The sequence below is a fragment of the Theropithecus gelada genome, chromosome 16 (genome assembly GCF_003255815.1).
Source record: "Theropithecus gelada isolate Dixy chromosome 16, Tgel_1.0, whole genome shotgun sequence".
NCBI classification, from domain to species: Eukaryota; Metazoa; Chordata; class Mammalia; order Primates; family Cercopithecidae; genus Theropithecus; species Theropithecus gelada.
In genome coordinates, this window is record NC_037684.1 from 48,388,581 (window position 1) to 48,405,427 (window position 16,847).

The 16,847-nt window shown below is 54.7% G+C and overlaps 1 protein-coding gene across 1 annotated transcript in view; it reads left to right on the forward strand.

The window, feature by feature from the left end:
• Positions 1–403: 403 nt before the first annotated feature.
• SLC16A5 (solute carrier family 16 member 5) overlaps positions 404–16,847 on the forward strand; it is a 39,174-nt gene continuing 22,730 nt past the window's right edge. The window contains exons 1-4 of the mRNA XM_025363898.1: positions 404–628; positions 5,209–5,352; positions 7,462–8,271; positions 10,951–11,521. Of these exons, the coding sequence (XP_025219683.1) occupies positions 430–628; positions 5,209–5,352; positions 7,462–8,271; positions 10,951–11,180 (1,383 nt within the window). The 5' untranslated portion in view covers positions 404–429 and the 3' untranslated portion in view covers positions 11,181–11,521. The remainder of the gene's footprint in view (positions 629–5,208; positions 5,353–7,461; positions 8,272–10,950; positions 11,522–16,847) is intronic.

A 16,847-nucleotide genomic window follows, 5' to 3' on the forward strand; every position in this document is an offset into this window, starting at 1 on the left:
TTGGAACCACACTGACCCCAGAGGTCTGCTGCATTCTACAAGCAGTGACTGAGTGGGCCAGGAGGTCCCCCTGCTGACTTCTAAGTGATGTAACAATTAGAAACAATTGCACCCCATTGCCTGGTGCCACCTGCCCTGCCCCGTCCTGTCCTTCCTGTCCTTCCTGCCACCTCCTGCCAGGCTGGCTCTGGGAAGTGGGTGAAAGGAGATGCCAAGGCCAATGCGTGGGCCTCTGGCCACCTCCCGGGGCGGTGCCCCTCTGTGACACCTGGTACTTGGGTGTGAGGAAGGGACTGCTTAGCTGCCGAGAGAAGGTGGCAGGTGGGCCAGGAAAGACGGGCAGCCTACTGAACACCAGGCTCCATTCTGTCGCCTCTCCAGGCAGCAGCCACAGTGGCAGTGAGGCCGTAGCAGTGTCAGCAGCAGAGGATGCCCCAGGCCCTGGAGCGTGCAGATGGCAGCTGGGCCTGGGTGGTGCTGCTGGCCACCATGGTGACCCAGGGCCTCACCCTGGGCTTCCCCACGTGTATCGGCATCTTCTTCACTGATCTGCAATGGGAGTTCCAGGCCAGCAACAGCCAGACCTCTTGGATCCCCTCCATCCTTATGGCTGTGCTCCACATGGCAGGTGAGTGGCCTGGGGAGGGGCTGATGAGAAAGGCCTTGGGGTTGCAGGGAAGCCACAACCCTTCTGGTTCCCTCTCTGGTTCCCTCTCTGGCCTTCTGGTTCCCTCTCTCTGAGGCCACAGGCTTTGCCTCCTGGGTGAATTCCTAAGGTTTCACCGGATTTCACCAGGGGCCCCTGGCTGGAATCCAGCTGGACTGGGCTGGAGCTGGAGAGAGAGTGGGGAGGTGCCTGGGTTACAAAGCCAGGCGGAGCCTTGTGTCCTTTCTGTGGGATCCATTCAGACACAGGTGTAGGTGTGCTGGGGCGCACAGTGCCAGGCTGGGAAGAACGCTGGGGCCAGCCCACCAAGCCTCTCCTGCTTTCCAGCTGGCCGGTCTCTCTGAACCTCGGTTGCTTCCTCTGCAGTCTGAGGGTAATGCCTGGCATCCCGCCCAGCTCCCACGTGGAATAGCAAGGAAGACCACTGTCTTCCCTGGAGGTGCTGGGAGCTGGGAAGTGTATGCGGCTGTGAATTATTAATATTTTGGAGACCCTCACTGGGGCAGGGAGTGGCTTCAGGATAGGAAAGGGGACGTAAGGAAGACACCAGGAATGGCCGGGCGCGGTGGCTCACGCCTGTAATCCCAGCACTTTGGGAGGCTGAGGCGGGCGGATCACCTGAGGTCAGGAGTTTGAGACCAGCCTGACCGACATGGAGAAACCCTGTCTCTACTAAAAATACAAAATTAGCCGGGCGTGATAGTGCATGCCTGTAATCCCAGCTACTCGGGAGGCTGAGGCAGGAGAATCGCTTGAACCCGGGAGGTAGAGGTTGCGGTGAGCCGAGATGGTGCCATTGCACTCCAGCCTGGGCGACAAGAGCAACTGTCTCAAAAACAAACAAACAAACAAACAAAAAGACACCGGGAACAAGAGGGGGACAAGGCCAGGAGCCCCAGCTCTCCCGGGACTCCCTGCAGAAAAGAGGTTGCTAAGTGGGGGTGAGGGAGGAAGGCAGCCCCTGCCTGCCTCTTCTCCTGGCTCTGTCACCACAGGCCTCAGAGGCCCCTGTTTCCTGGCTGACTTTTCCAGGAGCGTGACTGCCTCACCCTGACCCCAGCGTTGGGAACAGGGCAGAGGGAGGATTCTCTGGGCTCCTTGGGAGCTCTCCAGAGACTGCATAGACCCCAGTCTCGGAGGGGCCTGGAGCCCAAGCTGATGGCCCACAGGCCTCTGCAGGCGTGTGTCTGCTGGCCGCAGCTGCCCATCTCCCCGGCTACCTCCCGGTTACTCCCTCCACTTGCCACCAGCAGCCTGCTTATTATTCCAGGTCCTGCCCTCAAACTGGGAGGGAGGTTGGGTTGGGAGAGAGCGTGACCCTCCCGGGTGAACTCTGAATCTGCCGCATGGCCTCTCGCCTGCAGGGTTGGGGCAGTGAGTGGGAATCCTGGAGGACTTCTTCTCACACAGGCAGAGCAGGGTGCCTGGGCCAGGGGCTAGGAACCGGGCATCTGGTGGGGAACCTACTCCCCAGACGACTCGGAGCTCACCACCCACAGCAGGCATCTCAGCAGCTCCATCAGCATGGGATTCCTGGCTGGCTGTCTCTCTCATATACACATACATGTGCATGAGCCCGTGCTCATTCAGAGTACTGTAGACATTTTCTTTTATCTATGTTTACTTATTTATTTGCTTACTTTTGAGACAGAGTCTCATTCTGTCACCTGGGCTGGAGCACAGTGGCATGATCACAGCTTATTGCAGCCTTGACCTTTCAAGCTCAAGCGATCCTCTCACCTCAGCCTCCCAAGTAGCTGGGACCACAGGTGTGCACCACCATACCCAGCTAATTTTTTTTGAGATGGAGTCTCGCTCTGTTGCCCAGGCTGGAGTGCAGTGGTGCAATCTCGGCTCACTGCAACCTCCGCCTCCCGGGTTCAAGCAATTCTCCTGCCTCAGCCTCCTGAGTAGCTGGGACTACAGGCGTGTGCCACCACGCCAGGCTAATTTTTTGTATTTTTAGTAGAAACAGGGTTTCACTGTGTTAGCCAGGATGGTCTCGATCTCCTGACTTTGTGATCCGCCGGCCTTGGCCTCCCAAAGGGCTGGGATTACAGGTGTGAGCCACTGCGCCCAGCCCATACCCAGCTAATTTTTTTACTTTTTGTAGAGACGGGGTCTCACTATGTTGCTCAGGCTGGTCTCAAACTCCTGGGCTCAAGTGATCTACCTGCCTGAGCCTCTCAAAGTGCCAGGATTACAGACATGAGCCATGGCACCTGACCACAGTATTGTAGAAATTTTTAAACATGATGAATCAGGGATACTTTCACTGATCCTTTCAAGTGTCCCTGCCCCTACGTACATCTTTTAGAGGTAAGGAAAGCAAGCAGGCACAAAATACAAGACCTGCTCAAGGCTGAAGAGTGAGTTCACGGCAGAAGGAGCGCCCTGCAGAGGAAACGCCCTGCCTGCCACCCAGCCACACCACCCTCAGCTATGCAGCTGGCCTGCAGTCCTGTCCCCACCCCCAACCCTATGACTCAGGGCTTTCCCTAATGTCACCTTCCCTAAATCAGGCCAGAGTCTCTGGCGTGGGGAAGATCTGTGGGTCAGTCCTTTCCAGAGCCACCTGCCCCTTTACAGTGGCAGAGACGCCGGGCCACCAGCCTCTGCTGATGTCTGAGGATGGGCTGCTCACTTACTCTGTCACTTTTTTTTTTTTTTTCAGAGGAGTCTCCCTCTGTCACCCAGGTTGGAGTGCAGCAGCATGATCTCTGCTCACTGCAACCTCCACCTCCCAGGTTCAAGCGATTCTCCTGCTTCAGCCTCCCTAGTAGCTGGGATTGCAGGCACCCGCCATCACACCCAGCTAATTTTTGTATTTTTAGTAGAGATGGGGTTTCACCATGTTAGCCAGGCTGGTCTGGAACTCCTGACCTCAGGCGATCCATCTGCCTCGGCCTCCCAAAGTGCTGGGATTATAGGCGTGAGCCACCGCACCCGGTCGCTCCATCACTTTTTTTTTTTTTTTTTTTTGAAATGTAGTTTCGCCGGGCGCGGTGGCTCAAGCCTGTAATCCCAGCACTTTGGGAGGCCGAGACGGGCGGATCACGAGGTCAGGAGATCGAGACCATCCTGGCTAACATGGTGAAACCCCGTCTCTACTAAAAAATACAAAAAAAAACTAGCCGGGCGCGGTGGCGGGCGCTTGTAGTCCCAGCTACTCGGGAAGGCTGAGGCAGGAGAATGGCGTAAACCCGGGAGGCGGAGCTTGCAGTGAGCTGAGATCCGGCCACTGCACTCCAGCCTGGGCTACAGAGCGAGACTCCGTCTCAAAAAAAAAAAAAAAAAAAAAAGAAATGTAGTTTCACTCTGTCACCCAGGCTGGAGTACACTGGGTTCCGCCTCCTGGGTTCAAGCAGTTCTCCTGCCTCAGCCTCCCAAGTAGCTGGGATTACAGGCATGCACCACCACGCCTGGCTACTTCTTATATTTTTAGTAGAGATGGGGTTTCACCATGTTGGCCAGGCTGGTCTCGAACTCCTGACCTCAAGTGATCCACCCACCTTGGCCTCCCAAAGTACTGAGATTACAGGCATGAGCCACCGCACCTGGCCTACTCTGTCACTTTTATACTCACACTGGCTCACACCACACATCCCCCCTCCACCACAGATACACACAAGCACCTCATGCACACACGCTTCCCCTGTCCCTTTAGTCGCACTCTCAGAGAGTGAGTTAGAGAAGCTCCCCATGTCCTTGGGTGAATGGGGTCCCTGTGAGATGCCAAGGAGCAGTCTGCAGCTCTTTTCTATTTTTTTGGGGTGTGGATTGGTGAGAAAGCAGCTGGGAGCCAGGCAAGGAACAGGGCCCTGTCCACAGTGAACCAAACCTAGGGGTAACTTCATGTTCAGAGGCACAGAAAGAAGCTCCTGTGGCTTGGTCCTAGTGGTGCAGACTTTGGTGGTGCTGGAGGTGGTGCGGGAGGGGAGAACCTACCCTGCCTGATTTTCTGCAGAACACTCTAGAGGCCAGCGCAAGGAGGCACAGAGGGGCCCAGGGCTCCCCTCAGCTGTAGGGCTGGGAAGGTGGTGGAAGGGTGGGAGGGATCTAGCCACTCTTCCTGAGGATGCTGGGGGTGGGGGTGGGACAGGTAAAACAGGATCTGAAGGTGCACACTGTGGTCTAGACGTCCTGGAACACTGCCCTGACTCCTCCCACCAACAGACCCCCAGCGAAGTCGGGGAGGTGGTGAATTCATGAACCAATCTTGTTTCACCCAGACAGAAGGAGCAGCCTCAGTTCGGTGCAGTGCAGGGTCTTGCTCCACCTTTCTGGGAATCCTCATCAGGGTTAAACATCGCCCAGTCTGAATCCTTTGTAGGGGAAAAAACTGAGGCACGGAGAGGGATCAGGCCTCGCTCAGGCCACGTGGCAAGTCCGTGGCAGGTGGGTATATCAGAATCCAGGCCTGCTCCTGCCCTTGAAACCACCTGACTAGTTCCTGCTGACACTGCCCTCCCCCAACCACTCTCCTCCTCTCCCGCCACCTCCTCATTCAGCTGCTACCTTCGGGCTGTCTTCTCCCACAGGGCCCCTGTGCAGCATCCTGGTGGGACGCTTCGGCTGCCGAGTGACCACGATGCTGGGAGGTGTGCTGGCCAGCCTGGGCATGGTGGCCAGCTCCTTCTCTCGAAACCTCAGCCAGCTCTACTTCACAGCAGGATTCATCACAGGTGACTATCACTTCAGCTCCAGAATTTATAGGCACCTGCTAGAAAGTGCCAGGCATAAGCGGACAGGGCAGCCAGGCCTCTTAATCTTCTGGAACTGCTGGCTGGGCGCGGTGGCTCACGCCTGTTATCCCAGCACTTTGGGCGGCTGAGGCGGGCAGATCACCTGAGGTCAGGGGTTCGAGACCAGCCCAGCCAATGTGGTGAAACCCTGTCTCTACTGAAAAAAAAATACTGGCCGGGCGCGGTGGCTCAAGCCTGTAATCCCAGCACTTTGGGAGGCCGAGACGGGCGGATCACGAGGTCAGGAGATCGAGACCATCCTGGCTAACACGGTGAAACCCCGTCTCTACTAAAAAAAAATACAAAAAAACAGCCGGGCGAGGTGGCGGGCGCCTGTAGTCCCAGCTACTCGGGAGGCTGAGGCAAGAGAATGGCGTAAACCCGGGAGGCGGAGCTTGCAGTGAGCTGAGATCCGGCCACTGCACTCCAGCCTGGGCAAGAGAGTGAGACTCTGCCTCAAAAAAAAAAAAAAAAATACAAAAATTAGCCAGGCTTCATGGCAGGCCCTTGTAGTCCCAGCTACTCGAGGCTGAGGCAGGAGAATCACTTGAACCCGGGAAATGGAGGTTGCAGTGAGCCAAGATCGCACCACTATACTCCGGCCTGGGCAACAGAGCAAGACCCCATCTCAAAAACACAAAAAACAAAGTGCTGGGATTACAGGTGTGAGCCCACCACACCCAGCCCTTCCACAGCATTTTGTTCTAAGGGGACTAGAGGAATAGACTATACCCGGAAGTGGTTATGACGTCAAGAGAGTTTTGTTTTGTTTTTTTTTTAATGGGAGAAATAACTAAGGAGAATGATCTAGGAAAGAAGAGAAAAAGGATGACTCAGGAGAGAGGGGACTTGCTAGAGGGGTGCCTCTGAGTGGAAAGGATGCAGGGCAGAAGGGAGGGACAGGCACTGGGGAATGGGCAAGCCATTGTCACTAGTGGGCAGGCATGTGGGCAGCTGAGCATGAGGATGGGGAGGAGGTGTTGGGTGCACAGAGGAAGAGACAGAGGAATAGTCACCTAGCAGGGCAGGCAGGGCACGATTGAGGGAGCTGTAGTGGCGTCACAGGCAGCCTGAGGGCCCGCCTGAGGCCATGATCACACACGATTGACGGCTTTCTCTCCGGCATGCTCAGGTGCGCAGGTGCAGACACTGAGTGGGTGGGAAGCTGGGAAGGCCCCTCTGGAGAGGTGGTGTCTGAACTGAGAGGAGAGTGGAGGAAGCAGATTCCAAGCAGAAGGAACAGCAGCTACAAATGACCTGAGGTCCCTAAGGGCAGCTTCATGTTCAGAGGCAGAGAAAGAAGCTCCTGTGGCTTGATCCTAGTGACAGGGAGCGGCCTGAGATGGCATCAGAAAGGTGGGCCGGAGCCAGACCACAGAGAGCCTTCCAGGGCATTGTGGAGACTGTGGATTTTTTTGTCAAGTGTGATGGGAAGTCTTTGGAAGGTGTTAAGCCAAGAGAGACTTAATCCAATTTGGGGTTTGTTTGTTTTTGAGACAGAGTCTGACTCTGTTGCCCAGGCTGGAGTATAGTGGTACAATCTTAGCTCACTGCAACCTCCACTTCCCAGGTTCAACTGATTCTCCTGACTCAGCCTCCTAAGTAGCTACTACAGACTACAGGCACCTGCCACTAGGCCTGGCTAATTTTTTTGTATTTTTAGTAGAGATGGGGTTTCACCATGTTGGCCAGGCTGGTCTCAAACTCCTGACCTCAAGTGATCCACCAACCTTCGCCTGCCAAAATGCTGGGATTACAGGCATTATCCACCATGCTTGGCCCAATTTGGGTTTTTAAAAGATAACTCCCGTGCTACACCTAGGGGAATAGGGATGCCCTGGCAGCCTTGGGAGGGCCGATCTGGGGTGCGGTGCTTACAGGGAGGTGGCAAGGCCAGTTGATTCCATCTTCAGTCCCCGGGGACTTGCAGCTGGGTATGGACTAGAACCAGAGGAGGGCAGGTGTGTGAAATGACCCCTGACCCCACCCCTGGGTGCAGGTGGAAGGCCCCACTGTGCCTCCAGGCTGGTATCCCCTCTTGCCCCATAGGCCTGGGCATGTGCTTCAGCTTCCAGTCAAGTGTCACAGTGCTGGGCTTCTATTTTGTCCGCCGGCGGGTGCTGGCCAACGCGCTGGCCTCCATGGGCGTCTCCCTGGGCATCACGCTCTGGCCGCTGCTCTCCCGCTACCTCCTGGAGGACCTGGGCTGGAGGGGTACCTTCCTTGTCTTCGGCGGGGTCTTTCTCCACTGCTGCATCTGCGGGGCCATCATGAGGCCTGTGGCCACCAGTGTGGCCCCTGAGACCAAAGAATGTCCCCCACCACCTCCCGAGACACCTGCACTTGGCTGCGTGGCCGCATGTGGCCGGACCATCCAGCGCCACCTGGCCTTCGACATCCTGCGGCACAACACAGGCTACTGCGTGTACGTACTGGGTGTGATGTGGTCCATCCTGGGCTTCCCACTGCCACAAGTCTTCCTGGTGCCATATGCCATGTGGCACAGGGTGGAGGAGCAGCAGGCAGCCCTCCTCATCTCCATCATTGGCTTCAGCAACATCTTCCTGAGGCCCCTAGCCGGACTGATGGCAGGACAGCCAGCTTTTGCTAGCCACCGCAAGTACCTGTTCAGCCTGGCATTCCTGCTCAATGGGCTCACTAACCTGGTGTGTGCGGCATCAGGTGACTTCTGGGTGCTCGTGGGCTACTGCCTGGTGTACAGCGTGTCCATGAGCGGCATCGGCGCCCTCATCTTCCAGGTTCTCATGGACATCGTCCCTATGGATCAGTTCCCCAGAGCCCTGGGACTCTTCACTGTCCTGGATGGCTTTGCTTTCCTCATCTCCCCACCACTGGCCGGTGAGGAGCTGGGAGGGAGGGTAGCCAAATAGTGTGGTACAAGGGGAACAGTTTAGACAGATCTGGGCCCTGTCCAGCATCTCCAGAGGTTTGTGCTACAGCTGATTTCTCACCTGGCACTCAGAGTATGAACAGTTAAAAGCATGGGTTTGTGACTGAATGCAGTGGCTCACGCCTGTAATCCTAGCACTTTGGGAGGCTGAGGCGGGTGGATCACGAGGTCAGGAGATCGAGACTAACCTGGCTAACATGGTGAAATCCCATCTCTACAAAAAATACAAAAAAATTAGGTGGGTGTGGTGACACGTGCCTGTAAGTCGCAGCTACTCAGGAAGCTGACACAGGAGAATCGTTTGAACCTGGGAGGCGGAGCTTGCAGTGAGCTGAGATCACGCCACTGCACTCCAGCCTGGGTGACAGAGTGAGACTCCATCTCAAGAAAAAAAAAAAGCATGGGTTTTGTGTACCAGACCTCAGTCCTCCATCATCCTCCCTGTACCTCCTTTTCCCTTTTTGTTGAGACAAGGTCTCGCTCTGTCACCCAGGCTGGAGTGCAGTGGTGCAGTCACAGCTCACTGCAGCCTCAACCTGCCAGACTCAAGAGATCTTCCCACCTCAGCCCCCCAAGTAGCTGGGACTACAGGCACACGCCACCACACCCAGTCAATTTTTTTTTTTTTTTTTTTTTAATGGAGATGGAGTTTCACCATATTTCCCAGGCTGGTCTCAAACTCCTAGGCTCAAATGATCTGCCTCCCCCGGCCTCCCAAAGTGCTGGGATTACAGGCCTGAGCCACTGTGCCTGGCCACCTCCTTTTTCCTATCAGTAAAGTGGGGATAAATAGAATCTACCTCCAAGGAAAGCTTAGGAGAGAGTGTGGTGTGCAGTCAGCATCCTGCAGAGTTTCCTGTAATGATCATCATCCTGGTTCTCCTGCTTCCTGCCTGTGGGACCCGGGCAAGTCTTTTTCCTTTTTTGAGCCACAGTGCCATCTGCAAAATGCAGAAGAGAACACCTGCCCTAACCATTTATTCAACTCTGCCAGCCTCTGGGTGTGCATGGGGATCAACAGGTCTCCATTCCCAGCCTGACCAACATGGCGAAACCCCATCTCTACTAAAAATACAAAAATTAGCTCGGTGTGGTGTGCGTCTATAATCCCAGTTACTTAGGAGGCTGAGGCAGGAGAATTGCTTAAACCCGGGAGGTGGAGGTTACAGTAAGCCAAGATCACACCACTGCACTCCAGCCTGGGCGACAGAGTGAAACTCCAACTCAAAAAAAAAAAGGTCCCCATTCTCTGGGGGATTACCTTCTAGGGCAGGAGTCAGGAGTGAAAACAAAGAGACACATCCACAACCATAGTGGTGATGTATGACGCGAGGGAAACCGAATAGGTAAGTAGAGGTGCATGTGAGAGGCAGCTGAGAGCGTGAGATTCCGAGCAAATGAGGGCAGGTTTGTAAAGCCCTTGGTACTAGGGAGCAGTCAGACAACACAAGGCAGCGGTTATTAGAGTAGATCCAGGAGGTTGAGTTCAGCCCAGTGGGGACTCCGTCCAAGTGTGGCATTGGAAGTCCTAGTTTCCAAGGGAATTCTTTTTTTCTTTTTTTTTTTTTTTTGAGGCAGAGTCTCACTCTGTCACCAGGCTGGAGCGCAGTGGAGTGATCTCAGCTCACTGCAACCTCCGCCTCCTGGGTTCAAGCAATCCTCCTGCCTCAGCCTCCTGAGTACCTGGGACTACAGGCACGCGCCACCACACCCGATTAATTTTTGTATTTTTAGTAGAGATGGGGTTTCACTGTATTGGCCAGGCTGGTCTCAAACTCCTGACCTCGTAATCTGCCAGCCTCGGCCTTCCCAGAGTGCTGGGATTACAGGTGTGAGCCACCGCTCCCTGCCTTAGTTTTTGTATTTTTAGTGGAGACAGGGTTTCACTATGTTGGCCAGGCTGGTGTCGAACTCCTGACCTCGTGATCCACCTGCCTTAGTCTCCCAACGTGCTGGGATTACAGGCGTGATCCACTGTGCCCATCCAAGGGAATTTTTTTTTTTTAATGGAGTCTCACTGTGTTGCCCTGGTTGGAGTGCAGTGGCACAGTCTTGGTTCACTGCAACCACTGCTGTCCGGGTTCAAGCGATTTTTCTGCCTCAGCCTCCCAAGAAGCTGGGATTACAGGTGCCTGCCACCGTGCCTGGCTAGTTTCTGTAATTTTAGTAGGAACAGGGTTTCACCATCTAGGCCAGGCTGGACTTGAACTCCTGACCTCGTGATCTCCCCACCTCAGCCTCCCAAAGTGCTGGGATAACAGGCGTGAGCCACCATGTCAGGCCCCAAGGGAATTCTTTAAGCAAACAAGTGGGGAGAGCTCTTCAGGAGGAGGCAGAGGTGAGACCTGGAGGGTGGCTGAGCAAATATCCCAGACTCCACTAGTTCCCTGCCACCACATGCCCTTAAGTTCTCTTGTAGCCTGAAGATTCTTCCTGCCCAGGCCAGAGGAGGTTTCGTGTTTCTTCCCCTCCTCTCATTCAGCAAGTATCTGTTGAGTGTCTACTGGGTGTCAGCCACAATTCCTAGTGCAGGAGAAACAAAAATAAAATCCCTGCTGTCAGGGAACACAGGGTTTAGTTGGGGGGAGGCCTGGTAGCACTGGCCTAACTTGATCTCTGTCCCCCAGGGTTGCTCCTGGATGCCACCAACAACTTCAGCTATGTTTTCTTCATGTCCAGCTTCTTCCTTATCTCAGCTGCCCTCTTCATGGGTGGCAGCTTCTATGCCCTGCAGAAGAAGGAGCAGGGCAAGCGGGCTGTCGTGGCAGATGCCTTGGAGCAGGATATTTTCTTGGAAGCCAAAGATGGTCCTGGGAAGCAGCGGTCCCCTGTGATCATGTATGTAACCAGCGTCTAAGACCCAGGGGTCACCTGTGTGACCAGTGTCTGAGTCCTGGGGTCACTGAGTGAACACTGTCTCAGCCCAGCCCAGGAGGGGGACCTTCAGCTCCTTCACCAGGGGCTTGCGTGAAGAGCAGCCCAGGAAGCCCGGGCTGTCCAGGCTCTGCAAGCTGGGACTCTGCCAGGAACTGGGACCTTGGAGGATGGCCTCTGAAGATGCCCTGAGAAACTTTGTTTTTTTTTTTTTGAGGCAGAGTTTTGCTCTTGTTGCCCAGGCTGGAGTGCAGTGGCACCATCTGGGCTCACCGCAACCTCTGCCTCCCAAGTTCAAGTGATTCTCCTGCCTCAGCCCCCCAAGTAGCTGGGATTACAGGCATGCACCACCACTCCTGGCTAATTTTGTCTTTTAGTAGAGACGGGATTTCTTCATGTTGGTCAGGCTGGTCTCGAACTCCTGACCTCAGGTGATCTGCCCACCTTGGCCTCCTAAAGTGCTGGGATTACAGGCATGAGCCACTGTGCCTGGCCAGAGGAACCCTCTTCTAACTAGCAGAATCCAGGAGCGGGCCCTCCCAACTTTTTTCCTTGGGCACCAGGGTACTCGGGGCCCAGGAAGCCTGGTCTGAACCCTGCTCAGGTTTGTCCCAGCCGGCTCAGCGCAGCTGGCTGTGTGTTGCTGCTCCTACAGCTGAATGCACTGGACCTTCTAGTACAGCCTGGATACCTCCATCATTTCTTTATCTTTCTCTGGCCTCCAGACAGTTCTGAAGAGCTCACCTTCCTCCAGGTTCCTCCTGCTCTGCTTTTCCCAAGTGACCTAGCCCTCACCTGTAGGGCAGCCAAGGCTGGTGGTGCAGCTGCCCCCACGAAGGTCACTGGACCTCGCACTGATGGTGAGAGGCAGTGCAGAGGTCCAGACTGAGGAGTTGGCTGGCTGGATAGGGACAGATTAAAGGTTGAGTGGCACGCCCATCCTGGCGCCTGTGTGGAGAACAGGAGGGGGGCCCCTGGCTTGGATCCTAAAGTCTGAGGGCCCCCCCTGCAGTCTCAGCAGGACCTGCTCTATCTAGGGGCTTCCTCCTTCCTTTCCCCACCCTGTTTCCTTGGCGGGGAGGATTAGTGCTGGCTGGGGGAAGCCAGACATTTGACTGACGGAGAGGAAGGCTTGTCAGGCAGCCTGAAGACTGCTGTGAAAATGGGGCTGCTTTTGCAAGAGAAGTTCTTTTACTCCCCATTCCTGTCCTCTGGAGGCCCCCCTTCTCCCTGCCGTGTTAGAGGTGTCAACCCTGGGGTAAGTGCCTGGCTGGACTCACCCCTGCTGCCTGTTCGCCTGTGCCTGTGACCTGGAGGTCTGAGCTCCCCCCACACAGTTTACTGGTGCCTTTCCCTGAAGTCACCACCCAGGGGCTGGCTGTCATCAGCCCGTTCTTGTCCCAGCAGGGTACCGAGGGAATGAGAAAACAGAATGTGTTTGAATTATACACAGAAATGTTCCCTGCAGCAGGTCATAAACTCTGTGAACTAATGAACCGGAAAAACAGCGCTGGAGTGCGTTTCCCCTCACCCTTCCTTTCCTCCCAGCTCAGCAAGGGGTGGTCAGGTTCAGGGTGATGTTTGTTGATTCAGGCTCAACCAGGCTCTGGCAAGAAAACCTTATCAGGAGATTTTATTTTCATGAACGGGTGCCAGTCTTCCTGCCTGCCACGTCCAGCTGGCTTCAATAAGCATCTTTGGGGATGTCCTGCCTCCTCTAGGACCAGCCATGAGTGCCTCTTATGGCCAAAGGCAGTACTGCAGGCCAAGCAAAGGGCTCTGGGCTGGAATAGCCCTCCCTGAGTGCCTTGGACTCCGCCACTATCTGCCATGTGACTTTGGGCAAATTGTTGACCACCTCTGAGCCTTGAAAAAGTAGCAGGTTACTTTGTTAGAGCGAAATAATAAAATTTAATTTTAAAAAAGAAAATGTAGGAGGTTTGTCTGGATGAGCTAGTCTCTTCTAGTTGAAGAGTCTGACTTGGTGAGCGTCCGGAAGACGCCACTGCCTTCTGGCTCCCCACCCAGTCTTACTCTTGGCAGCCATCAGTGCTTGCATGTACTTTGCCAAATCCTGTCTCCTCCATCTCAGTTGAATGGAAAAGGAGGGAGGTGGGGCTGGTAGATAGGTGCTTTTGGTGCTAGTATCCACCAGGTTTTGTGTGCATCCTGTAATGAGCCCACTTCCTGAAAACATTTAAAGAAAAAAGATATCAGCTGGAGATGGTAGTGCCCACGTGTAATCCCAGCTACCCGGGAGGTTGAGGTGGGAGGATCACTTGAACCTGGGAGTTTGAGGCCAGCCTGGGCAACACAGCAAGACCCTGTCTCTTTAAAAAAAAAAAAAAAAGGCCGGGCATGGTGGCTTATGCCTGTAATCCCAGCACTTTGTGAGGCCAAGGTGGGTGGGTCACTAGAGGTCAGGAGTTCAAGACCAGCCTGGCCAACATGGCAAAACCCCATCTCTACTAAAAATACAAAAATTAGCCAGGCGTAGTAGCAGGAGCCTGTAATCTCAGCTACTTGGGAGGCTGAGGCAGGAAAATTGCTTGAACCGGACAGGCAGGGGTTGTGGTGAGCTGGGATCAAGCCACTGCACTCCAGCCTGGGTGATGGAATGAGACTCTGTCTCAAAAAAAAAAAAACACAAAACACTTTGGGAGGCCAGAGCAGGAAGATCTCTTGAGACCAGGACTTCAAGACCAGCCTGGGCAACACAGAGACCCTGTCTCTACAAAAAAATTAAGGGGAAGAAAAAAAAAAAAAAGCGAAGTGTGGTGGATCATGCCTGTAGTCCCAACACTTTGGAGGGTCAAGATGGGAGAATCACTTGAGAGGCCACCCTAGGCCACATAAGGAGACCTCCATCTCTACAAAAGATTTAAAAATTAGCTGGACATGGTGGCAAAGGCCTGTGGTCCAAGCCACTCAGGAGGCAGAGGTGGGAGGATCCCTTGAGCCAGGAAGTTCAAGGTTGCAGTGAGCTGTGATCACACCACTGCACTCCAGCCTGGGTGAGAGACCTTATTCCCCCCCCCGCCAAAAAAAAGGTATCAATGAGTGTTCTGCACAGGAAACTGTGATCTCACCTGCTCCTAGGCAAGAATAGCAATCATCTCTGGGCAGAATTCCTTCACTAAAGATTTATTGAGTATCTACTGTGTGCCAGAGACTGGGCAGAGGTAAAACCTACCAAGGGCTGAGAATTCTACCCCAAGAAGGAGGGCCCCTCCCTGAGGCCTTAAGAAGGGAGAAGACTGGCGGGGCATGGTGGCTCATGCCTATAATCCCAGCACTTTGGGAGGCTGAGGCAGATGGATCACGAGGTCAAGATATTGAGACCGTCCTGGCCAACATGGTGAAACGCCGTCTCTGCTAAAAATACAAAAATTAGCTGGGCACAGTGGTGCGTGCCGGTAATCCCAGCTACTCGGGAGGCTGAGGCAGGAGAATCACTTGAACCCGGGAGACAGAGGTTGCAGTGAGCTGAGATCGCCACTGCACTCCAGCCTGGCAACAGAGTGAGACTCCTTCTCAAAAAAAAAAAAAAAAAAGGGAGAAGACCAATGAGGGAGGATGGGGTGGTCCATCTGATTCTGCAATCCCCACTTAGCTGACGGCCTGCGAACCTCTAGAGGAGGTCTGGGGCAGTTCCCGGGCAGGGAGGATGGAGCTTACTTCCATTCTCCCTATTTCTGGGCTCCTATTTGCTGCTCTGTCCAGCAAGAGGCAGAAAAACTCCTTGGGCACCCTGGGGTGACATGCACTTCCCAGGCTGCGGAGGCTCCCAATAGAAGCCAAAGGGCTTTGGTGAGGGTCCTCGGGCCTAGGCACACAGACTAAGGTCGAAACTCCTGCGTCAGAGGATGTGCATAGGGCAGGGGCTGACCACAAGGACCTGAAACCTCAGAGGTGAGGCCTGCTTCCAATGGGGCTGCAGCTGGCTGGAGCGTGTAGGCCACTCTGCCTTCATCCAGGCCCAGGACTTAAGATATGGTCCTTGCCGCCGGGCGCGGTGGCTCAAGCCTGTAATCCCAGCACTTTGGGAGGCCGAGACGGGCGGATCACGAGGTCAGGAGATCGAGACCATCCTGGCTAACACAGTGTAACCCCGTCTCTACTAAAAATACAAAAACTTAGCCGGGCGTGGCGGCGGGCGCCTGTAGTCCCAGCTACTCGGGAGGCTGAGGCAGGAGAATGGCGTGAACCCGGGAGGCGGAGCTTGCAGTGAGCTGAGATCCGGCCACTGCACTCCAGCCTGGGTGACAGAGCGAGACTCCGTCTCAAAAAAAAAAAAAAAAAAAAAAAAAAAAAAAAGATATGGTCCTTGCCTTTGTCAACCTAAATACGAGAGGCTCTCTCAAACAAAATAGTATCTATTTGGGCATCGGGCATTGCAAAGGTAGTATCCATGCCATAGTAAACTATATGGGTATTCAGGGAGGTAAAGAAAGAAAGGCTTTAAGGGAAAAAATAGGATTACATAATTGTTTTGAGATAATTATCCTTAGGTAGAATTAGTAACAAGGGTGACCAGTTCAACGTTGGACAGGAAAGTTGCTGGGCAGATGGTCATTCAAAAGTATGTTTTGTGCAAGGTTGGGGTTTTTGCGAATCTTTGTGATAGTTTTCATTATCAGATATTTATGCATGAGAACCCTCTTGTCATGGTTTTCTCGGACTCTGTCCGGTTTTGTTCTGTTTTTTAACACAAGTGACTCCAATTAGATGAACAACTTTTGCACTCTCAGGACACTCACAGCCTAAGCCACCTCTCTACCCCTACGTTGTCAAACGCGATGGGAGTGTAGTAAGGCCACCTCCTTCCCTGGTGCTTTGCTCCCTGTAACCACGAGTAGTAATCCATCACACACCTGCTTCCCGAGAATCCTCGAGAAGGAATCGGCCGAAGGGCTTCAGCATCCAGAAAGCCCCGAAAGCGCCACAAACAAGGCTCTTCCTCGGGCTCCCCGGTGCTGCCCCGGACGCGCGCCATCCACCCGGCTGACAAAAAGCACCAGGACATGACCCCGTCCCCTTTGATTTCTGTCCAGAGGTGGCGGACTCACCTCGGGGCTGGGATAGAGGACGGGTCGGGGTCGCTACGCTTTTTGCAAAAGTTGAAAAAGACTGATGGGGGTGGGTAAGGAGCTGACGCCCGCGCTCTAAAGGGGCGTCCTGGTCAAGGAGGCTGGGCCGCGCCCCGCCAGCCATGGGGATCCTGGAGGTGCTTCTGCCTCGACGTCCTCCCAACATGGGTGCTGCCAGACTCCGTTGCGCTCCTGAGTTGCTCCTCACGGAATTCCAGCCGCCCGACATGGGTGTCTCACTTTCGGCTTCTGGGCCACGTCGGGGCGGCGGAGGACCCGGGGGGCCGGGCGGGAGAGTGGGAAAGGTGGGGCGGGAAAGCCGAGAGAGGCCCTCACCCGCCTTCCTGTTGGCGGGGGCGGCAAGTGGGTTTCTTTCTTGCGTTCAGATTTTGCAATAATTTGCAGCTGGACATGGGATATGGGAGACAAGGCTGCTCCTCGCAGTGCACCCACCCACGCCCATACCTCCCTCGGCGAAGCGTGTCGCAGCGGGTTCCAGCTCAGGCTAAAGAGCTTCCGCGTCCAGAAAACCGAAAGCGCGCCGCGCACGCGCGCCAAGG